This window comes from Pteropus alecto, unplaced genomic scaffold, assembly GCF_000325575.1.
Source record: "Pteropus alecto unplaced genomic scaffold, ASM32557v1 scaffold5, whole genome shotgun sequence".
Lineage (NCBI taxonomy): Eukaryota > Metazoa > Chordata > Mammalia > Chiroptera > Pteropodidae > Pteropus > Pteropus alecto.
In genome coordinates, this window is record NW_006441953.1 from 32,056,214 (window position 1) to 32,081,320 (window position 25,107).

At 46.9% G+C, this 25,107-nt stretch overlaps 1 protein-coding gene across 11 annotated transcripts in view; it reads right to left on the bottom strand.

Annotated features, from left to right (window-relative positions):
• GRK4 (G protein-coupled receptor kinase 4) overlaps positions 1-25,101 on the bottom strand; it is a 45,238-nt gene extending 20,137 nt beyond the window's left edge. For 3 of the 11 annotated variants that reach the window (XM_015594898.2, XM_015594895.2, XM_025051721.1), the window contains exons 1-8: positions 20,260-25,098; positions 19,435-19,547; positions 17,794-17,871; positions 13,316-13,419; positions 8,205-8,297; positions 7,256-7,319; positions 4,146-4,286; positions 2,086-2,276 (exon numbers count right to left, since the gene is read on the bottom strand). In XM_015594898.2, coding sequence (XP_015450384.1) covers positions 2,086-2,276; positions 4,146-4,286; positions 7,256-7,319; positions 8,205-8,297; positions 13,316-13,419; positions 17,794-17,871; positions 19,435-19,547; positions 20,260-20,488 — 1,013 coding nt within the window. In that variant the 5' untranslated portion in view covers positions 20,489-25,098. Of the gene's footprint in view, positions 1-2,085; positions 2,277-4,145; positions 4,287-7,255; positions 7,320-8,204; positions 8,298-13,315; positions 13,420-17,793; positions 17,872-19,434; positions 19,548-20,259 lie in introns of all 11 variants that reach the window. The other 8 variants (XM_025051723.1, XM_025051728.1, XM_025051722.1 and 5 more) reach the window with 8 other exon arrangements.
• Between the last annotated feature and the right edge of the window lie 6 nt (positions 25,102-25,107).

The following is a 25,107-nucleotide window of genomic DNA, read 5'->3' on the forward strand; positions in this document are numbered from 1 at the left end:
ACCGCTCAGGACACAGGCGCCCCCTGGGCACACACCTGCGAGTGTCGCAGTACATTCCGCAAGGTGCTCCCGCATGAGGCCCATTGGCCAGGCACCCTGGGGTGGCTCCCTGGGGAGGAGGGCAAGGCCGCCCCAGGGCCCTCAGTGCTACCTGGTAACATGCTGGCCTCCTCTCTCTGACCTTAGGCTGCCAGAACAGTGAAGCGATCCTGTTTGCGCCATCTCCCTACAGAAAGGAAGATTATCCTCTGGTCTGATAAGTTGTCAAGCAGCAATCTTTGAAAATAAGGAAGAGGACACAAAACCTCTCCTTTGAAAACTGCGAGCTGTGCTTTAATTGGTCCTTAGATTCAAGGGGTACACAGTACTAGAGGCTGAAGGCCATTGGTCATTCGTTCAACAAACAGTGGGCACCCCCTAGTGGCGGGTGTGAACACAGCGGTGGACAAGACAGACTTGGTCCAGTGCCCACCGCCCGCAGGCCAACCCAAACCTCCGCCTGCCCAGCCCGAGGGCCAGCGGGAGCCCGAGGTCAGAGGGCAGGGAGAAATGACCTTCCAGGCGGTCCAGTAATACACCTGCACACCAGAGCGAGGGAGAGGGGCCTGACGTGCTCAAATGTAATAAGCTGCTGACGTCCTCCAGGAAACTAGGGCTCAAAGCCCTCACGGGCCAGTCCCATGCCTCAGTGCCACCGGTCTCTCCATTTAAGTACGATGACAAGGCATTCTCCATTCAGACAACCACCTCTGTCTCTAGAAGAATCGTTCCCAGGGCAGCAATCACCCCTTGCTCAACGCAAGGCGGGGCCTTGTCGACCCCACAGCCTGGTGCCTGGTCCTCAAGAGACATTTAACGTGGATCTGCGATGCGTCGGACAAAGAGAAGTCACGGAGATAAAGGCCTCCTGAGGCGCTCGCAGGCTGGTGTGACCAGCCCCAGAGCGAGACCACACTGAGCGCTATGAGGACAGCAAAGGGGCGAGCGCCTCCGCGCAGACAGGGAGGGGCCTCTGGAGGGAGGACACCGTGTGAGAACTCGGGAAGGACAGGCAGGCGCTGTTCCGCGTGGAGGAAGGGCGGTAAGGAGAGGCATCAACAGGGAACCGCAGGTGCAAAGGGGTAAAGGCCCAGGGACGCCAGACGGCCTGGGCGCTGCCGATCCGCGTGCATTACGAGGGCAGAGGGGACCCACTGGGGAGCAGCAGGACACGGGGCTGAAGCAGTCAGAGCGGAGCGGCCCTGCACGGGGCCCCACGTTGTGGACGACATGACATCAGGTCCGCTCCACAGAAAGGCGCTGTCATGGCTCTCACGGAATAGGGACTGGGCAAGGCTGGCACCGCAGAGACCAGGTCAAGCTTCTGCCTGCACGCTGGCCTACGGGAGACAGGAACTGAGCCAGTGAGCCCAGAAAACAGTGACGGGGGAAATACTCAGGAGTGATTCGGTGGCCAACTGGATGGGGAGCATGAGGGCAGCAGCTATACAGACGCCTCAGGATTCAGGGCAAGGCCACGGTGCCTGGTAGGGAGCGATCTGCGGACAGTCGGCAGGTGAGTACGCAGGTGAAGGGGAGCAGCAGGCCCGGGCCCCAGCACCCGGAGGATGGTGGAGACTGCCTTCCGCCCGGCTGAATACAATGTTCACGCTAAACTAATTCTAACAATTAATTTTCTTTACTAAATTTTAAGATGCAGAAATGGCAAACGTAATTTTAAGATATTTAACTTTCATTCTATTTTGTCGGAACACAGTCCACAGTCCTTAGCAGAACTGTCGAAATGTCTAAGAATCTCAGAAATGAGTTCTCCTCACGCCTGCTTGAGCAGCACTACCTGCATTTAATCAACTTAACAAATAAAAATTACTCACTAGAGATGAAAGAACCAAAAGGAAAACCACGGTCCACCTCTGATCCGCAACATTTGCAACAGGGTGAGTGACCAGCCCCTAGGGTCGCCACCAGGGGGCTCCCTCTGCCGGCTTCCTGCTCCAGCCCCAGATGGGCCAGTAGAAGCCCTGCAGGAGCCTGAGGCTCACGGGGTACAGGCCCCCAGGCCCCAGGAGTTGGTGCCGTTCTTACCTGTACACAATTCTTTCCCTCTGCAAGTCCTCTAAGCCACAGCACACCTCGGCGGCATAGAAGACAGCTCTCTGCTCGTCGAAGCCGGGGTTGCCCAGGTTGTAAATGTGGAACTTCAAGTCCCCTCCGTTCATAATGGTTAGCACCAAGCACAGGGCATCTTTGGTTTCGTAAGTGTAGCATAAACTAACCTAAAGATGACAGCGTCACAAAAAAAACCAAAACAAAAACCTGCTCATTCACCGGTGATTCGCTCTACTTGCTAACAACACAAATAACGCACGCCGGAGCTCTGAAAACACCCAGACACTCTGCTTCGGGTGCTTCTGGGACTGCTCCCTGTCGAGGCTCTCACACTTTTGTACTGAAGGGTGAGAATACGCTACGTCTAGGTGGATAGGTGGCAAAACGTCACAAAGACACTTGGGGCCATGATTCCTCAAAGTTATGCTCCCATCACGGAGCGCGGATGTCCCATGCTTCCAAACACCTGGACGGGCCCCGCAGGCAGGGCCAGGGAGGCCGCGCCGCGCACACCCTGCCAGCGTCATGTGCTGTCAGTCAACGCTGCTGGCTGGCGGCACAGTGGTCTCTTATTGTGGTTTTAATGTGCATTTCTCCGAATATGCAAATGCAGGGGCACTGCTCATACTTTTTCATATAATTATTCATTTGGAACCTCTTTTACAAAGTGCTTACTCAATTTTTTGCCAACTTTTCTATTGGTTTGTATGTCAACATGTGCACGCACACACACACACACACACACACACACACACACACACACCCTGCTGGGATTCTGACTGGGACTGCACTTAATTCACTTAATCTGTACATCAATTTGGGGAGAACTGACATCTTCACAGCACTGAGTCTTCCGACCCACAAACATAGAACCCCTTCATTTACTTATTCTTCTGTGATTTCTTGCAATAGCATTTTATAGTTCTCAGTGTAGAAGTCTTGCGCATCTTCGTTTGATGTATGTCTAGGCTTTTCTTTTTTTTTGCTATAGTAATTGGTATCAATTAAAATTTTCATTTTCTAAGTGCTTGTGGCTGGTGTCATATTTAATAACTTGGCTAACTTCTCAATCAATTATCTACAAAGCCTTAGACCGTCTCCACATACAGTCATGCTGTAGGCCAGGGTGACAGTGGGATGAGGAGGAGACAAACATGACAAAGGTACAGCTCAGGACCCCCTGATCAACTGTAAGCAGGGGAAAAACACAGAACCAAGACGAAGGAAAATATTCCTGCATTCCATGGGAGTGGCCAAGAACACAGAAACCAAAACATTTTGTTTAAATAGATAAACTAACTACTACTTATGTCCCTTTCATAAAGCTAGATGGTGGATTTCTATATTTCAAGCCTGTTAGACAAATACATTTAAAACAATTCCGAGATGAGCCCATTTTATTAAAGATGTTCATTTAACACACATTAGACTGACATATCATCCACAAAACTATGTAATCAGGTGAGAGAAACTAGGTGTGAAGATGAAAAACGCACTACTTAATGCACAGGAAGGGCCTGGAAGCAGTTCTGAACTCACCCCGGTCCCCCAGACGGTTAGTCCTTACCTGGAACAGTGAAGGCGGAATTTGAGGCTTCCTACAATTGGGATATGCTCACTGAGAGCCAAATACTAGACATGCCAGGTATCAGAAAGAGGACAGATGGAGACAGACTGGGGGCCAGAGGGGTGTCCTCGAGTGTATCGGTCAGAGCACCCCCACTGGCCATAGCACTCAACTGGAAGATGACAGCAAACGGAAGGCTAAGCTCTGGCTGCCACCAAAGCGGGGAAGGGCACCTGGCCAGCAACGCCAGGCTTGTAGGTGTGAAGGTAACTGACAGACCCGGTGATGACAAGCCACAAGTTCGCAGCAGGATGGCCACCATTTAGTGTCTTTGCCCAAAAAGAACTGACTAAGAACAAAAGGGCTGTCACTAGAATCCGGCTGGTCCTGGCCCCTACCGGACTCCGCCCCTCGGCTGAGGAAGGCGCTACTCATCAAGCCGCCTGCAGGGGGCGCAGGAGATACTTACTACAAATCGGCTGTGCACCTTCTCCAGGATCCTTCTTTCATTTAGAGCCATAGCTTCGCCTTTCCTCTTCTTTATTCTCTTTTTTTCTAGCTTTTTACAGGCGTACATTTTCCCTGTAGCTCTCACTTGACAGGCACAAACCTAGTTTCAAAAGGGGGGAAAAAAGGTCTACGTCCCCCCGGCATTTCTTAGGCTACCAAAGAACACTGTCCCCACGATGACCCGCCCAGGTAAAGGGCAGCTACGACTAAGCCGCCAGGGCCACTTCAGTGGTGGGCACTTGGGAGCTGTGGAGCCGGCTTCACCCTCAGCTCCCTCGTCGATGGACGGGAACCGAGCGAGCACAAGGCGCGCCCTGGACACCACGACAGCGGGAAAATAGGACTGGTCGCGTGTGAGCACACCACACCTGTTTCACCTAAATGTGTCTCCCTGTGTCTCTGTCCTTTCTGTACAAGAGCAAAGTTTTGGAAACTAAACAGATTCTTGACTTTTTTTTAAAAAAAGGTCAAGAATATAAAGAAATATATTTCATAGAATTTGTAGACTTTCATATATTTACTCTGCTTGGTTTTAAAGTAATACTTATATGTTACTTAGCTTTACACTACGAAAATCCAGACATACGAAAGTGGAGAGAATCCTTATGAGCCCCCAGGTATGAGTCCCCCAGGTTCTGGACCATCGACATATGGTTGTCTCATTTCCTCTGACCCCTACCCACTTCTCACTCACACGCACACACCAGCCACACACATGCAACCCCCATATCCCATACACGCCTACATACAACCACATGCACACACATGCGCATGCCACACAAACACGCAACATGGAAGATTACTTTGAAAGCAAATATAAGACACAATATAATTTCATCCATCAATAAAATAATCCTGATGGTAAAATATAAAGTTCACAGTAGAAAATATATTAGGACAATGATAAAACTCATCTGAGATTCCAAGATAACGGTCATTATGATTTTGCTGCATCACTTCTAAATCCCCGTGTACACGTATATCAAGAACATACACCTTGCTCCCCTCAAAGCCCTCTCTGGCTTTTTGGGAGAAATGGGCTTCTCTGATGGAATAGGTAGTATTTTATAACCTCCTTTTTATAGTGTGACTATTTTCTCATCATTAAATGTTCTCTCAACATATAACTATTCTCGAATTTACTTAATCATTTTCCTATCATCAAGTCTTGGCACATGGCCTCTGCGTGTCTCTTTATCTTTAACTTAAAAATAATTTCTTTTAAGTGGAACTGCAAAGCCAAAGGAAGGGTCGGCGGAAGAGGGGAGGCACCTGGCTCCGCGCTACCAGCTGGATACCAACGCTCATTTGCTCCCCACAAAAACCCAGGGAAGCAGAGATCACACCGGGAACTGACGGAACAGGAACTTGACCTCGGGTCTGCCCAGCTTGTAGGGGGGAGGGTCCGCCCTGTCCCCTATACCACGCTGCCCCCGAAACAATGCGGCAGAGATGCTGACCGATTCCCTCCCACTGCCCTTCCCTCAGGAGCCTACAAAGCTCTTTTCCGTTAAATAAAGCATAAGCGAAAACATCATTGTCAGCAGAGTAAGACCAGATGTACACCCTTCCAAGCCACCAGAAGAGGTGCCAGCATTTGGAAAAAGGCGCTGCACGATGGCATTTGGACTTGAAGGGCACTGAGGCTGTGTGCACTAGGGTCCGGGGTACTTCTAACAGGCGTTCAGAAGACACACAGACTGGTGGCCACTCCCCCCCGCCACCCGCCCCGGGCCTTGACATAACGTCCAGCGCATCCAGAACAAGTCTGTGAAAAACCACAGTGGTTTATTCGTTCACACAATCGCTGGTTTAGAAACACAAGTAAATGTGTTAAAAAGTAATCTAAAAAATCGGAAATACACCAAGTCTTTCAAAATGGTTAGCTTTTGCTAACATGTTCTTACTAAATCCATTTCTAAAAACTTAAATGCAGCTATAACAGAACTTCGTTCTTTTATAAACACAAGACCCACGTGTTTGAAACTTCTTTACCTCCATTCTTTGACAAAATCTGAGTTTTATCCTTAGAAATCATGAAAGACAGAATAGTAAAAATCAAAGAGAGCAAATAACTTTCGTGCTCCAGGAGGTGTTCAAATGGAGGGTGGATTCCTCACAGAAATATCTACTATGCAGGGGTTATGGCAAGCATTTGGTTGGGTTACACAAAATATTCTAGAAGGTCTCCGGAACTGGACAATACCGCTGAGTCCCCTGAAGTGACGGCTACGTGGACCAACTTCTCGCATGTCGAGCCGCACACGTGCACGAGCTCTCACGGGCGGTGTGTCACTCCTGGGTCAGCTTTCCCACGCATGGCTTCGGCTTTGGCTCTCTCTTGGACTTTGGGAGCGTGCGTGCTTTAAGCACACGCGGGCAGGGCACCCTCCACTCACTCAACACCCGGCTTCATGTCCACTCTGGCTCTCCTGGCTCTGGGACTTAGCAGTGCCGGAACTGGTCATTCACGAGCCAATCGATGCCTGTTAAAACCACCTGTCTCTGTCCACTGACCACAGCGGCCATGGAGGGCCGTCACATTAAAGGCCACCTCTCATGAATTTGTGGGTAGTTTCCTCAGGATTTCCTAAATTTAACAAATTTTCTAGACCTTTTGATGTAGGTGTGAGGTACATGTATGTCCAAACAGAGTTGAGTTAAATAAGCATATTTAATACTACACTCTGTACTACGTGAACTTTTAGGCTGGTCCTAAATTATGGAAATAGAGTAACAGAAATTTCATAATATAAAAACAGAATAACTTTTTCAATCAGGGCAAACTGACTGAGCTTGAACATCAAACACGGAAAAACAACTCCTTTAAGAAATAATGAAATGGAAGGTAAAATCACCAAAATAGCGATTTTTTTCCCTAGATCTCCGAGCTTTTTAAAAGCTTGTAACAAAGTACCTTTTGCTCAAAGTTGAATCTTAATTCTCACAATTGGGTAAAATTATACCCCAAACATACGGTAAGGACACAGACGCAGGTGTGTCACCTAAAGATCACGTCTTTCAATTACCTCGCTGTCTACTGCTCACAAGTGGTCACATGTTACTTACCTCTCCGAACCCACCTTTTCCTAGCACTCTGTAATGTCTAAATGTTTTCTTTGTTACTGGACGCCTAATCAAAACAAAAAATAAAAGAGTTTCAGGTCTTAAATCGCATTGTTATTTTAAAACAGAAAAGCCTACCCAGCCCTTGTCTCGGCCTTACTCATGGAACCGCACTGGCCAAGGGGAGTGCCGGGGACCGGGCTGCCTGTGCTTAGGGACTGGCCCAAGGTGGGACTGCCCTCGACTGTGCTGCGACAAACGAGCACATGTAACTTTTCAGCTTTATTGAAAACACCCAGATAGATCTGGAACGGTCCCATTAGCTTTACTAATGACAAACCCGCAACTAGCCCACGCTACGAAATACCCATGTGTTCTCAGATCGCCCCGTGGGGCTGTCGGAAAGCTGCTGAGGAAAAGAACAGATCTACGGTGCGCTGTCCTTTGGAAAAAGAACCTCAAAGGGCCACCCGACATCTCGAAAACGCATGTATGAACCAGCAGCAGAAGTCTGATCAATCAATAGTAACTGGTGGCAGCTGGCACTTCCTGGGCGCCAGAAACGCGAAGCATTACGTGCTTTCTCAGGTTTTCCAAGGGTCCAGGGGAGTAGATCTTAAGCGCCTCTATTTTACGGAACAAGGACCCGAAGCTCATAAAGGTTCAGTCACTTGCCCGAGGCCACACAGCCAACACGAAGCTGAGACCACCAAGACTCAAACACTGCCCTGGGTTACGAATTATATTTCTGTGGATCTAGGATATGCTTTATTTTCTAACTATTGCACCAACGGGGCTGACCACCATTTTAAAAAGAACGCAGTCAACTGAAAACACCATATGCAGCCCAAGGTTCCCAGTGGCATTGAGACAGGTGGAACTGGACACCCAATCAGTGTGCATTACGAGAACTTATCTACTTGTTTTCATTGAGCTTCAAGTTGAAACATACCTTTCCAGCCACTTCCACTGTAAAAATCGAGAAAAATATGGGCTTTCTTGGTATTCTTCAAATGGTTTTCCACTTAGATAGCTGTGGACAACACTAGAAAAAGATTTCATGCATTACACACCTGTGTGGCATCAGAGGATGGAAGCAATTGTGTGTGTGTGAGTGCGCTGACGAGCACGGGCTGTGGAAAGCCGACCGTTACACACAGTTCAGTGCTATCGGCGAAAACATGAGGGCCGCAATTCAACAGAAACGCAACCAATTTACCCTCCGGAAGTCAGGGCTGCTTTTTATGTATATGGACATCAGAGAACTAATTACTTGATAGAAACAATCCGCCAGTGAAAGGATAATAGTTTAAAATGTATTCAAAGTCTGTGTGTGCGTATGTGTGCACACTCACACGCGTGCAAAGGTAAATATATTGCAGCAGGGGATGCAAACATTTTGTAAATAAAATTGAAGTGAATGTCTAAATGATAAGAGTAATAAGGCAGAAAATGTTAACGTGACACAACCTTTTTTTAACATTGAAAATAAAGCACCCAAAAATTATTTTATGCTACACATTTCTTGGAGAAATTTTATGCAATTAGCCATGCCTCTTAGGTTTTACTTATAATTTTATTATAGAAGTAATAAAAGGCTTACTTGGGGAGGAGATAAGGGACAAAACATAGCCCGTCCTCTAAAACGGCTCATTCGTTAGCAAACACCTCCTGAGCAGACTGCGAGCAGTGTGCCGGATGCCCGAGGGAAACGCGTGGAAGGTCTAGGGGTTCCGAGACCCTTTCGGGGTGTTTGGTAATGAACCCACATTTACAATAATACTGAGGGCTTATGTGCCTTTCTAAAACCCCATTCTCACGGAGGGGTCTTCCAGAGGCCTCGAGACATGTGACAACATCTCTGCTCTGCGAGTGGAATGCTCGTCTTATTTTTTTAAAGAAACATAACCCATATGCACAAAAGCTTTTTGGGTCCTCAATAGTTAAGAGTGTCCCAGGGTCCCGAGAGCGGAGGTCTGAGCTACATTCGGTGTTGTAATGGGGGCCCGTTCCCACCTGGAGGGGCACGTGGGCGCCGCAAGTCCAAACCCATCTGACCAGAGAACGGGTCTGATACTGTCGGCTTAGCTAAATCATCTTTATAGAGGTGTTTAAGTATTCCCGTGAAAAGAACGCCACGAAGGCCATGTTCTCATGTTACACTTGCCTGTTTCACGGCCTGTGTAAACTAGGAGGAAATGCTACCATCGACTCACCAGTGCTTCTCGAGCTCTCTTCCTAGCGCGCCTCACCTCAACACAACAGACCGCTCCGCCACTCCGGTCTGGGAGGTGAACCCGCTGCGCATGTTCTTTAAAAACCATGACATTTAAAACTGTGCATTGGTCAGCTCAGCGCTGGCTTTTCATGTACTCATCTGGCGACCCCACTACCCATGAAGTCAGGCTGACTCGCACTGCAGCTTCGCGTGGGAAAAACGGGGAGCATAAAGGGGCCACTCGAGTTCATTATGCAGCATCAGTATTCTAGGATCCAAAATGAGAAAACCAGGTTTTGGGGGAAATAAAGGTTGTGACAATATATAAATAAGGCAGGAGAACAGAAAACGCTGAAACTCCTAGTTTCTTCACAGTATTATGCTGAAGTCTCCACTTAGGCAGTGCCCGGCACAGTTGGTGGCAAATGATAGACAATAAATATCTAGAGAGTGAACTGTGATCAGTCGAATGAACTAATCAAAACAGATAGATGTCTGAGTATCAAAACTTACTTAAAGATTAGCAACTTTAAGTCCCTATCTTGAAATTTATGCCCATAGAAGGCAGAATTTTTGATCCGTCTAATACAGTCATGTACATCAGCCTGTATTTTTCAATAGGACAGAATTCAAAAAGTGTATTTAACCAGAGTTAAAACTGCAAACGAATCTAGTGAACAGATAGATCGATAAAGAATCCTAAGGCTAAAATGGGGGAGCGTACACTGACCGTGAAAAAAGAGAGGCTCTTAGAGGTGAGAGAGCAAATTATGAAAGAATAACTGTAATTACGAGGTAAGTTTAAACGGCATCAACTGCTAAAAACCTGAATCGCAAATGAGGTGAACTATAGCCCAGCAACAAGAGGCCAGCCCTGTCCGAGGAGGAGCACCCCCACTCATGAGCTGGATCGGCCCGGCCCCCTACCCCGTGAGCTGTGGGCTCGCGAGCATGCTGGGCTCTGTCTTTTTGACTTGATGTGTATTTTCTCTCCAGTTTAAGGATGGAGAGCTCAGTATTCCCTGTCGCATTTGCCCGTGGTTTTTGGAAAAGATACGAATGATGATGTGCATTATGGACTGAATGTGTCCCCCACAGTCATGTGTTTGAGTCTAATCCCCAAGGTGTTAGGAGGCGGGGCCTGTGAAAGGGGATCAGGGGATCGGGTCTCGCAGGTGGATCCCCGTGTGGGGACCAGTGCCTTACAAGAGGCCAGAGGGCTGGCTTCCTCTTTCCCCAAGTGAGGACACAACAAGAAGGTGCCATCACTGGACCCCAATCACGCTGGCACCTCGATCTCAGGCACCTAGTCTCCAGAACTGTGAGAAATAAATGTCTTGTGTTTTATAAGCCACCGAGTCTGTGGCACTTCGTTACGGCAGCCCCAGGGGACTAAGACACTGTGCTTCCAGGAGTGTCAATGAAAAGGCCCATGAGAGACGGCCTGGCCTTGCCCAAGGTGGAGCTGGTCTTGGCGGAGGTCCCGTGAGCTTGTCAACAAGGGCACTGTCTCCAGCCTATGGTTGTTCCTTCTTTGTCTATGTGATGTCACCTGGCCAGGATGTGAGTGAAGCCTTCAATCCTGCTTTTGTCTCTGATGTCTCTTGCACAGGCTTGACCAGACCACCAGTCCAAGACTCGTCACCGAGGTTCTCGCCTGTCCCCTGTCACCCTCAGGAAATGTGGATGGTGCAGCGTGGCTGCATGAGGAAGAGGAGCCTACCTGCTGGGCATGCAGCGGGCAGAAGCCACTGGCGCGCCTCACGACGTGAGTGCGGGGCCACCTGCCCACTGGCACATGTTGACTCAGGCACAGAGAACACACGCGCCTCCTCCACTGAGCTGCTGACTCGCGCACGACCGAACCACGCGCTACCCCAGAAACGAAACAGTTCCTTTGTCATTGACTCACAAAGGAGTGCTCTAGGCTGCACAAAGCAGTTGCCTAGCAAGCACCGTTTTTCTTCAAGTCGCAAATACCCACCACGGTAAGAGAGAATGACTGAGCCTGGGCTCTGGTGTCAGACAGACCTAAACCCACCCTGTGGATGTGATCGCCACAGGTGGCTAGGAGCTGCCAACCACTAGGGCCTTACAGGAGCGAACATTCAGATTTGTGTCCACGAGTTAACGTGAAAAATCAGAGAAAGAAACACACAACGTATGAAGCGACAGATTAGGAATTTTCAGATTTTTTCTAGTAGTTTCTGCAAAAATAAAAATGAAACAGAAATGATGCTTTAAAACTGGGAACTTTGCAAACCCAGAACCTATAATGTGACTGTGTATGGCAACAGGGACCTTGCAGATCTTACTGAATTAAGGACCTTGAGATGGGGGATGACCCTGGGTTATCCGGAAGGGCCTAAGTGCAATAATGGCGTGTGTCCTTATGAGAACAGGGCAGAGGGAGATCTGGACACAGCAAGTAAGGAAAGCCCACATAAGGGCCAAAGCGGCGACAGACTGGAAGATGCCACACTCCTGGCTCTGAAGATGGAGGACAGGGCCATGAGCCTAGGGGACTGCAGCTCTAGAAGCTGGAAAACCCAGGGAACATTCGCCCCTAGAGCCTCAAGGGGAACACGGCCCCACCAACACTTTGTTTTCTGCCCAATGACACAGATGTCAGGCTTCTGACCTCCAGGACTGTAAGAGAACATATGTTTTTAGGCCACCACATTTGTGGCAACCTGTTACAGGGGCCAACAGGAAACTAGCACGGATGGCTCTGTCATCTGTTGTAAGCCCCCCGAGGGTGATGGGCCAAGTCACTGCTGCTTATCATTCTATTCCCTGAACTCAGATCAATGACAGGCACATAGTAGTGTCTGAGAGTTTCCAAAGAGTTACTAATACGCCGAGCTCTGGAATTTATATTTTCTTAAGGCATGTAAGAATGTAAACTCAAGCCAGCAGGGTTTTATTTTGTTTGGTTCTCCACTATAACCTCAACCCACAGAAGGGAACCACTAAGAGTTGAAATGCATCCTCCAAAGAGACAGGAAGTCCGAGCCCGGGACCTGCAGATGGGGCCTTACTCAGAGAGGGTTGCTGCAGATGTTACTGGTTAAGATAAGGTCACGTGGAGCGAAGTGGGCCCTACTCCAGGACGACTGCTGTCCCTACAGGAGGAGGAGGAAGCGCAGAGACAGAGGCACACAGAGAAGGTGGCCACGTGATGGCAGACTCCCAGGAGCACTGAGGATGACCGAATGCCACCAGGGGCTGGGAGAGGCAGGAGGGGTCCTCTCCTACAGCCCTGAAAGCACGACCCTGCTGACACCTTGACTTCGGACTTCCAGCTTCCAGAACTGTGAGACCATTAATAAAGACCTCCTGACACAGCGCAGGCTCTCAACAAACATCTGCTGAACGCGTGAATAAGTGACACCCAAATGTCTTGCATAAATATACGAAGGACTCCATGTTTTAGGCCAGATCACCTCAGAAACAGTCCTTTCTTCCTGTATACTTAAGGAAGCTGAATTTAGCCAACATGTTCTGACTTAGAATTTTCCTATCCCTATTGCAAAGGTCTGAAGAAAAGGTATTTTCAGTGAGTGCCTAGATCTAAAAAAAGCATTTTATGCAAATCTCTTCATCCTGGACACAAGCATTTTGGAAGGCTGAGCAGAGAGGGCCGGGAGCCAGCAAAACGATGCTGGTGCGCTGACTCTCCGCATGTGACCGCCCTGTAAAGGTGTCCCTATGAAGGTGTAATTCTTCATTTGCCTCTTCCTAGTGAAAGTGACCGCTTTGATTTGGAAAGCGCCCTGATAGGAAGGGTCTCCCGGTCCGGGTTGAGCCCAGCAGGCCAGTGGGGCGGGCGGACCCTCACTCACCTGGTGCAGCCCGCGAAGACCTCCTTGGCAGGGTCCTCGCTCAGTTGCAGTGCACACTCAATCACGACGTGTGGGGGCATCGCTGGTAAAGGGGCCACCGAGCTCTTAACACAGCACAAACCGAATACACGACAATTAGTGATTTCGTGATTTACCTGCTGTGAACAGAACCTAACGCTCATTGTAAAAAAATGAAAATAAAGTGCATGACTTAAGTCAAAGCGCCACCGCCACTCTGCCCCCCCGTCTTATTCCTAGAGTTCGGTGTGTTGTCTACCTTCCCCTGTGCACATTAAACAGAGTGATAAGCAGGGTCTCCAAGAGATACTAGACCCCCAATTTCACAGCAGCACTATTCCTAACAGCCAAAGGTGGGAGCCACCCAGCATCCATTGTCAATGAAGGGATATAAAAAAACGTGGTCTATCCATTCAATAGAATATTCAACCTTCAAAAGGAAGGAAATTCTGACATGCTACAACTTGGATGAACCTGGAGGACGACATGCTATTAAGCCCAGACGCAGAAACAATTCCTGTATGATTCCACTCATATAATGTCCCTAGAGCAGTTAAATCCACAGACAGGAAGAACCATGGTGCTGGGGTGGGGGATGGGACTGGGGAGCTGTTTCATGAGGACGGAGTTTCAGTTTTGCAAGATGGGAAGTTCTGGAGATGCTGGCGGTGGCATGACCATGCGAACATACTCGATGCCAGTGAGCTGTATACCTAAAAATGGTTACAGCAACAAACATTTTTTACCACAATTAAAAATGCAAATACACGCATATACGAAGCCTCAGAAATAACGCACTTATCCTCACATAAACAGGATAAAAACTGTGTACAGATGCTCTCAACTGATGATGCAGTGACGTCCTAACAAACCCACTCTAAGTCGAAAATGCGTGCGATATGCCTCACGTGCCGTACGCACATCGCAGCCTAGCCTCACAGACCGTAAACGCGTCGGAACACTCACGCGAGCCCACAGTGGGGCCACCATCTTGAGTTTCACCTCAGGAGAGACTGACTTTCTCTTTTTCTTCTCACCAGAAGCAGGAGACACAGATGGGTGTTTTGGAGACATGATGTGGAAATACGAAATACAATATTCAAAAAATGCTGGCGACACAGTACAGTGTAGGGGACTGGTGGTTCCCCCTCGTGGACACGTGGCACCACGAGAGAGTATCACATTGCACACTGCCAGCCCTGGAAAAGGTCACGATGCAAAGTACGGTTTCTAGTCAACGCTTACCGCTCCCGTACCATTGCGAAGTCAAAACACCATAAATGGAACCACCGACGTCGGGGGCCATCTGTGCAGTCTCGCAAGGATGAGCTGACACTACAGAGCTACTGTACTTTCTTGACCGACTGCCGGGTTTCCCGGGGTGCAGGATGACCTGCCCCATCAGACATTCTCGGTTCCAGTCCCCTCACGGCAAGCGCCACCGCCGCCAACACCTCGTCCGACTGTTTCCATGGGAAACATTCCTAGAAGCAGACCTGCTGGCTCAGGGGAAACGTGCGTTCCAAATGTTGATGTTGACTACGGAACTGCCCTGCAAAGAGGTCCGCCACTTTCCAGGCTCACTGGCATGTCCTCTGCACCAGCTTCCCATTCTCTTAACCCTCACCCAGAGGACTCTGGGCGAAGAAAACACATACCAGAACGACTGTCCAGCTTTATCAAATAACACACCCCGATCGCACTCAACTGTGCATTTGTCATTAGAAATGAGAAATGCATTCTAGACTGGTTTCTGACTGGTGTGGACGAGTTGCCACAGCAAAACTTTGCGTTTTCTATAAATTGGAGCGGATATTTTATCAGAGAAGTTAAACTATTAGTAGAAATATACAATGAGAAAACCCGCATTTCCTCACAACCAACAATATTGTTATAATTGATCATGATTAATAGCTGTCTCTTAAATTACCTAACACGAGGGAGGCCTTTTCATATGCATCTCACATCGTTAAGTCTCAGAACCCCCCAGCTGGGGGAGGCCTGGGACTCTACCGACTCTCTGTGACTCTCTGCGACAGCAGAGACTGAACCATGCTCGGGGACTCTAAGGCCAGTTTCCTGTGACAAGGCAAGGCCAGAGAAGGGTAAGATGGGTCCATTCATTTTATCATTTCAGAAAAGAGGTCTGTTCATTCATTTACGCAACGAATACACATTGTTCCAGGCAGAAGAGACAACGGAAAATGGCAAAATTTTCAAAGACAAAGCCATTAAAACTAAAACCCGTATCAAAAGCATGTATTTTTAAGAAATGGCTTTCAGTATTTTCCATAGCCTTATTTCCCCTCCTGAGGTCTCAATTTTATGAAGCTAAGTAGCAGGTTAATTCCATGAAGACAAAAACATGACATCTGCAAAGACACAGTTTTACTTCTCAATCTTTTAATTTTCGTGCCTAATTGCCCAGCTTGTATTTCCAGTAGAGTGCCAAATAGAAGTGATGAGCGCAAACACCCTTGTCTTGTTTCTGATGTTAAAGGGAAAGCATCTGGCCTTTAAGTATGGTGTCAGCTGTGTTTTCTGTATGTCCTTTTATACTGAGAAGTTCCATTCCATTACTAATTTGTTTAATGCCTTTATTATGAAAGAGTCTTTGGGTTTTGTCATGTTTTTTTTTTTTTTTGGCTCTCATAAGATAATCATGTGGTGGGTTTTCTTTTTGCCTTTATTAATATGATGTATTCTATGAATTGAGTATCAGATGTTGAACTAACTTTGCAGTCCTGAGATAAATCACACTTGGTTTTGGTCATGACTTTTTTAAATTGTAAATCATATTTGGCTGAATTTTAGTATTTGAGAATCCTGAGAAAAGAAAACTAAGAAAAACTAAGAGGCCACGGACTGATACCGGTCAGCGGCCCGGAGGTTGGGATCCCCTGCTTTAAGGTATTCTGAATTGTTGAAATTTGAGTAAAGGAGTCCCTTTTCAATATGCAAAAATAAAGAGATTTTTATTGTTGTTGTTTTTTTGTTTGTTCTACTTTTTTGTTTTAATAGTAATTGGTCATTGTAATTTATGACATAATTGAATGTACAACTTATTCTGAATGTTTTCCAGCATTATTTGCTCCAAATAGCAACATTAAACTTGTTTTGTTTTTGTTGTTTTTTAAAGGAAAGACAAGAAAAAAAAACGACAACAACGATCTGACCTATCGTGATTTTTTAAGTAAAGCACAAGAGTCGTTTCCCCAGGTGATGGTAAGACAAGACACAAAAGCATTCACACGACACTCATGTGACACCACCTTCAGGCAGCCCATAAACATCACTCACTGTTACCCAGCCAGGGACAGCAGTCTGCCCCTCCCTTCTCCTTCTGCGTTTGCTATAACATACACCATGATTCCTCTCTAATTATGTCTTCCATCTTGACCAACTCCCCTGCTACGTATTTCTTTGAGAAGAGTAAAGAAAAAAAAGGACTTGATTAAAAAAATGAAAGAACTAAATAAATGAACCTTCTCTTCTCCCAATTAGTGTCTGGGGGTACCTACGAATAATTCAGATGCTGTAACAGCTGTGTTTGAAAAGACTGATCTCTGAGCCACGATACTAAGGCTGGAGGCTGTGGCTGACAAAACCTATTCGGGTCTGAATCACATCTGCTGCCCCCTGGCTGTGGGTACCACTTTGTGCCCGCTAGAGAGCCCACTGGCCTTTCCCTGTGGTGCTCCATCTTTTGCACCACTGAGTCTCCCCTACTTGATGGTGCTAGCATCTTCAGTTAGCTAGGCTCAAAATCTGAATATTTTGGCCTCATTCTCACAGTATTCTCCAACTCCAATCTCTTCATATTTAATTCCTGGCTCCAGCACTTCCTAGCTGTGTAACCTTTGGCAAGTCACGTAATCACTCTGATTTTCAGTCTTATCATATGCAAACAGACGTAACGATGTGCCCACTTCACAGGTTTGCTGTGCACAGTAAACAACTGATTAGACACACTGAACATTCGCTATCACTGGGGTACTGCTCTCCTCCGACCCTGAAACACAGGGACCTGCCCAGCGCTGGGACTGCTAACGGCTGACAAAAGAGAAGTCACACAAACGGACGCAGGTTACAGCTCTAATTTCAGGGACATACTCAACTGCAAGAACCTCATGAATCAAAAGCATAAAAACTAAGACCTGTTAAAGCTTTTAGGAGAAAAATGTTATTTTCAGTCCAAGAAAAGCAAATAAAATTCTCTAATCTTATATTCTGTTTGAGGAAACATGGAAACTTTTAAATTGTTTGAGTCGATTTTCTAAGAAACTTAATTGTTAATTCCCTCACTGCATCAAAAGAAAATACAGAAAAGGAACATTTATAAGAAATGAAAGATTTTAACAGACTTGTTATACCTTATTCAATTAAGTGAAAATGGTTACGTACTCTAATTATGTAAGTAAGTTATTTACAAACTTTTGTATCTAAAGAAGAAAAAGCACCTCATTACTGAAGAATGTGTCTAAGACTAACAGTCCACAATCTCTTCGGTCTTCATCAGCGGCCACTTCATATTCTGCCTGATTGGAGAAATGACAGAAAAAAAAAGTTAATTAAGCTTCTTCACTGACTTCGTGTCTCAAAATCTGACTTAAGGAACTGACTAGATACCCTAAGAAGCAGCTCCGTTGATCAAGTGTCTGCAGCTTTTCTCTGGGAAACTAACAGCCACGAGGGGGAAAAGGCCAGTTTTTTTAAGGCAAGAGAGCAACACATTCCATAATGCTCTGCCATTAAATGTGGCCAAATAAAATGGAATCTAATGCACAGCTTGGGCTATTCTAGGCAACGGCGTTTTAGACAGACCGAGAGGTGCACGAAAACGTGAGCACAGCGCTCCCAGGAAGGCCAGGTTGGCAGAACCCCAGTAGAAGTCACTCACACACAGGTGTCAGGTGAGAGACCCTTCAGAGCGGACAATACCACACAGGCCAGAACACAGCGTCAAAAGCAGAACCTGATCAATATCTAAACATCTATGAAGAGTAAGCAAAGAAGAAACGTAAAAGGAAAATAAGAGAAAAAGAAAAACCAGAGGCTCACAAAAGCCTACGTATGAGAATTTTAAGAGGCCACTCACTAATGTCAACAGATACAGAGACTCAAGCATGAGGAGGCCTCCAGGAAGCCACTGGGTTTTGCAAGCAGGGGCCTTGAAGAGCAGTGATGCAAAAAGCCAGATGGGGCTGAGGAGAGAAGGGAGGAAACGAAGAGCAAAGGAAGCTGACCTACTGAGCACGTTAGGAACGCTCAAAGACAATCATTCTGCATCTTGCACAGGCCCGGCACAGGGCCTCGGCCAGCAGGCCGACCACCGGTCACTCAGTGTTCAAGGGCACTGTGCTCACCACACCTAGTAACCAGCAAACTGTTTACCTAAGTCCTAAGTCATCTGGATACTATACGGCACCCACTTAATGAAAGAAAACATAGTGATTCTGCTGTGTGTATTTTTTTTTTTTTTAATAAGAGCTTATTTGAGAAAAACTGACATATGCCAGGGAGCAAGATCTCAAATGCTCCCCCTGCCATGGTCTTTGGGTGTGCCACCTCAGCAGGCAACCATCTCAGGTCATTCAAACACACATCTGGCTGTTGCTGCTGTGATGGTATTTGTCCACATGATTAAAGTCTACATCAGCTGACTTTTATCCTAGATAATTTGGGTGGGCCCGATTCAATCCATCAAAAGGCCTTAAAAGTGGAACTGAGGCTTCCTCGAAGAAATTTCTGCCTAAGAACAGCAGCTTCACCCTATTTCTGGAGAGTTCCATCCTGTCCTTCCTGATGGTCTGCCCCAATAAGCATACGTCTTAACTAGCTCTTAAACCTCACGAGTTAAAGCAGGAAGTTGCAAAGTCATTCAGTAAATACAGGTGCGTCTCCAGCACCTGAGATGTAATTCTATATGTGCTACCACGTCACACGGCAGGATTTCCGGACTGAGACGGTAACTCAACAGCAGGACGACTACTTTAGCCACGTTAATGCCAAGGTCTAATTAACTTAGATCTCATCTTAGTTTTTCAATTTTCAAAAGCACAAGACTAGATGGTTCAACACTGGAATAAATCCTCACTCACCACAGCATCCAGGAATTCAATGCACCTCTTTAGATCATGTTTTGTATCACAGAACTGCCTGAAGAGAAGTCTTCCTATTGGCTGCTTGTCACAAAGACTGTTATAATCCTTTTCTGGGGAAAGAAAGGGGATAAGAAACAAATAAATACTATCGTTACAATTCAGAAAGTGCTCTTCTGAACCTTACTGTTTTCACCTGATAAAACAAAAGTCAAAAATTGTATCTGCGTATTATTTTTTAAACTAGTATTTTGTTCACCAATTTAGACTAGGTTATCATGAATACGTACAACACCTTAGTAGACCAAAAGTAGCTGCAAAGATTGATACAATCTTTCTGGAGGGTAATTTGGCAACACTGAAATTTTGAATACATATACCCTTTGAACTGGAAATCACATCTTTTAAAAAATACAATCGTGATTGCCCTGTAGAGGGGCTGCTGATCTAACTTCTTTGCTCACATCAGCCCTCACAGCGAACTCCCATTCTTCACAGCTACACAGTATCCCATTACACTGACGCATGCTTTTATCTGACTAATCCTTTCCTGAAGTTATCATCAAAAAATCTCGTCCATGTGCACAGAGAACTGTCTGGAAAAAGACTGAGAAACAGTTAACAGTGTTCATTTCTACAGCTACATACTTTATAACTCAGATTAGAACACCGATGGGGTTTATTTCCCAGGAAGAATCATGAATATACAAGGAGAATCTATTATATAATTTCTAAAAAACAAAAAGAAACTCAAGAAAGAATAACATCTAACAAATGGTGCAATGCCAGACATACCTCCAGACACAGCAGGCGCTGTTTACTCACCAATGGTCTGTCTAAGCTCGCTGCACAGGTTAACAGAAGGCAGCTTCAGCATCTCCCTCCATTTTTTACTACGACCACTTTTTTTGCCAAATCCTCCTAAATTTGGGGGGTAAAAGGCATTTTTTAAAATAGTCACAAATATCCAATTATAACAACTACTCCCACTAATGTGCTCTGTTTGAGTGCTTTGGGTACTTATGATGCGCTTATAATACAAACTTATAGTCATTTGTCTTTATCTGAAAAGCAGCTTGATGAAGTATAAAACTCTCAAGTAATACAATCACTGGCTTTGTCACTTAGAAACTATGTAACCTGTAAGTAGCTCTGCAGAGCCTAAGTTTCCAAATTTGTAAACCGGACCTAATATGACATATTACACAGGGCCGGTTATAAATATCTGTTGGACAAATATTTATCAAGCACCTACTATGCACCAAACACTTTCAAAATACAGGAAATACAATGATAAAAACAAAACAAAACGAAGTCCCTCCACTCCATTCTAGTGAGGGAGAGAGAACAAATCGGTTTAAGATAAGTGATAAGAAAAAAAAATTGCCAATCGCATAGTGATAAACAGTATGAGACAAAATCAAGCCAGCCCAAGGCGGAGGGTGCTGGTGGGGCTAAGGTGGGCTGGGAGAGGCCGCCGGGGAGGCTCAAGCTGGGCATAGATCTGGAGGGCAAAAGGGAGCCAGGCTGGGGAGAGCCGGCAGAAGAGCGCCCCCTAGCGAGATAGGCTCGGTGGAAAAGCTCTTAGCATTTTAGAAAGATCGCTTTAAAAAAGCACCTTTTAAAAATTGTTCACTCGGAGAAATTAAAACCTTTAACTTAAAGCATTCTGAGGAGCTGAAATTTGACGGCAGGACTATTGGGAAGAACAGATAAATCTGAAACAGGAAAGTCATATTTCACCGGGAAACGTCGAGCTCTGTCTTAAACACAGTGAGTCTGGAAACTGAGGGCAAGCCCCCCGGGAGATGGACAGACGGTTACGGCTGGAAGAGAAGGCTCAGTTACAGACACGGGTCTGAGGGTAAGGCTGCCTGGCGGGCGCAATCGAAGATGCGAGCTTTCCTTCCTTTTGCTCCCCCACGTGCCTTCCGCCCCCCGATATCAACCAAGATCACGAGCTCTAGATATACGTCCCACTACCCAGAAGTCCCAGAGCACCTCATGTCCATCGTTCAGATCAGACTCTTCCTCCCTGTCAAAGCCAGTCCTCTTTCCATACTACGAATCCTGCTAACACACCGCCATCTACCAGGCAAAAAAGAGGGGGAAACTGGGGCATTACCTATCCTGTCCCCTAAGGGCCTCATTCATTCATTCGGAAGGCATTTGCCGCCGGAGTCCTGTGTGCTGGGCACTGTCCAGGCACCGGGCACACTGTGGAGAGTCAAGGTGGCCAGTCCTGCCTTCAGAGATGCTCCTGCCCCCTCCCCTTCTCTTGCCTGCTCTACTAGCAGTCCTCTCTCACCTAGGGCAGTCACTCTCCTTGACCTCCCGTCTAATGGCCCTCCTACCTCCCGTCTTCCCTTCCGGACCCTCCGCCACACAGCCTCCCAGGGTCATTGTCCTAAAATACAAACACAAGCTCACTTCTCCACTGTCACAGCCTTTGAAGGTCTCCCAGAGTCCAAGGATGAAGTGAGAACAAAGTGCAGCCCTGCCTAACATCATCCCGCGGATGCACCGCTCAAGCCTCACCGTTCACTTAAAGCCCAAAAGAAGAGCAGGGCCCAGGAGCCACAAGTGCCCGGACCGTGGCTCTGCCTCATTAATCTAAGTGAATCTCTACTCAGCTCAAGCAGAACCACCTCCATGAAGCCTGCTCTGCCTTTTCTAAGGCGCTGCAGGCACTGCTCCCTCTTCATGACCTTAGCATCTTGAAAACATCTTCATTAAAGCTCGATGAGGGCAGATTCCAGGTGCACAGTCTTGTCCCTGGTGCATCTCCGGCATGCAAAGGAATGTCTGAGGGGATAAGCAAGTGGACCTCAGGTGTCCAGCGCACCACAGCAGCACGCTGGACAGAGACATTAAGGGAATGTTCGCTAGCTTTGAGTGGGCCTGAAAAAACTGGAGATGCCGGCCACAGGGCATGGGTCAGAGGCAGATGTGAAACTGTCAAGGGCTAAGAGGAGGAGGAGGAGTAAGAGCTAAGACTTACTGAGTATTTATATTTACTATGTGCCAGGCACCTTTCTAGGAGCTTCACATGTACTGACTCATTACATCATCCCCCTATGATGTAAATACTATTACTCGTCCCTTTCCTCAGAGCAGGGACCAAAGCACACAGTTAACACGTTTACTGTCACACAACTAGTGTGAGCAGCACCAAGATGCAACCTCACTTCTGCCTGACTCCAGGAACCCAGCTTACAGGTCGCCAGTTTTAAGAAGCAACGAGGTATAATCAAAGCATTTTTTTAAGTGCAGAAACATTTAAAATAAATACTTGACATAAACACACTTAGAAATTAAGGTATGCTGTGAAATGAAAATAAGTCAGATACTTTTCTAGAAGCTTCACAAGTCTACTCTTACTAAATCCGCCCATCAACCCTATGAGATATACTGTTGCTATATTCTTGTCGTAATCCTAATTTTACAGATGAGAAAACCAAGTCACAGGTATGGGAAATAATTTGCCCGAAGCATTATAGCAGGTAAACTGAAAAGCTGGGAGCTGAACCCCAGTAATCACTCTGGACAAATGCGGCCACGGGGCACTGCGGGGTTTGTACTCAGAGATATGTACACATATGTATATTTCACCTTTTCTTTGTTGAATTTAACAAAATAACAAATCACCCCTTAATCTCCAATTATATGTGAAGTGCCAATTATATGGCTAGTACTAAACAGGATAAGAAATTAAGATAAGAGCCATGTCCTGCCCGTACACAGGTTACAATTTAGCCTGATTAGCTGTGTTAAGAACCCCAAGTTGTAAATTCCCAGAGGACAGAGTATCTCCTGGCTGGAAGAAAATTACAAAGAAGAAAATGAAGGTAAATGTTGGGCCCTGAAGGGCAGAAAGAACTGTACAGAAAAAAAAGCAAGCGCCCACTGCATAGGTTGGAATTTTAAGCATACAAGAATGTGACCAAATGAACACAAAAGTGTTCATTCATACAACAAAAATGCATTAAGTAGCTCTTGAGTGTGCAATGCACAAGTTAAGTGCAATGAAGGAAACAAAAATGTTAGCTACTATACACACCTCTGGGAATCAAGAGATGTAGAAGCTACTTCTAGAAACTCCTTGAAACCAAAAGTCCTGGTGAGGAAGCCTCAGCAAGAGAGCATTAATGATAGCAGGTATATTAACTATGCTTCAGGTGCTAAGCGAACTGCTAAATAACACTATAACCTGAAGTCAGAATAGAATTACTATATATAAACCCAAAGTCTGATTAAACATATCGTGTATTCCTCCGTTTATTCTGTCAATTTTTGGAAGAGACAAAATGGAGTTAAAGTCTCCTCAGAAGTATGTGAAACAATCTAAACTTATGATTTAAAGCAACGGTCATAAATTATTTTAAAAATGCAGTACACACCAAGACGAATCCTAATTTTTTTTAAAAAAGCAGTGGTTCTTGTTTTATTAACAATGTGATTATTTCATACTTCCTTAGAGTGTGCCTGGCATACTGACACACATACTTTTTCAATGCAGCTTCATCCGCCAACATTTCTGAGACGAGTAAAGACTAACAAATCTTCAGTTTGAGACCAAAAAGAGTCTGATGTCATTTGAAATAAACCTAGAAAATGACTGGACTCACTAGTAATATTAAACCAACACTGCAATTTCCACAGTAGTGGGAGTAACTATTGTGCTACACCCACTCATTTCAAGTTAATTTTCTAATACATAAAGCAGAGAAACTACACGAAGAGTTAGCCATGAACAGACATGTGTCCAAGAAGACACTTCCTGGGAAATACTCCGGTGCCCGCATCAATAAACGCTGCTTCCTGCTTATAGCCCCCGTGTCCCATCTCTCCGTTGGAGAATCCGGCAACAGCACCCCTAAGTCCCCTAACTGGGGTGTGGGTGGAGGTGGGTGGCGCACGGCTCCTTGGAGAATCCCGTACCCTGTTTCTGGCCCTCGGCCTCCAAAGGCTGGGAAACCACTATTCTAATGTAGCTCTTGCCTCCTGGAAGGCGCTTAGCACGCAAATGGGAGGTGGGGGTAGCTAAAACAGGAAACAAACCCCAAAGATCTGAAACAGCCGAGTTCTCTCACAGAACGTTAACCACGATTCCAAGCACAAGACGAACTGATGCTTCTCCGCAGCGTCCGTGTCACCCAGAGCACCGCTCTGCCGACGCCGGCGCCCGGGACGAACCGCGCGCGAAGCGGGGGGGACTGTGCAAAAGCGCCCCTCCCGAGGCGTGGGAAACGCGCGGGCCGGCGTTCGCCCTGTTCCCGGCCCCATCGCCGGCCCCAGAAGAGCGGACGAGGCGCCCAAGCACTCGGGGGACGGCTCGGTCGCCAGCTTTCCGACGTCCTGGGAAGCAAGGGAGAGGGCAGGCGGTCGGAGACAGAGGACTCTGCTCCAGGGGTCCCCGAGCTGAGGGGCGGGCCAGCTGCCGCTCTCACGCGGACGGAAGGTGCCCAGCGCACCACAGCAGCACGCTGGACAGAGTCGCCTGGTCTGTCACCACGTCGTGCGACAACGCACTCTCCGCACCGCGGAGCGCTGCTGAAACGACACTAAAAACACTAACGGAAGGGGCCCGCCAGGCCGGTTGCAGGGGTCTCGGTCCTTGAAAGACCGCAGGCGCGCCCCGCTCCGCCGGCGCTCGCGGAGTCCCGCCTCCTC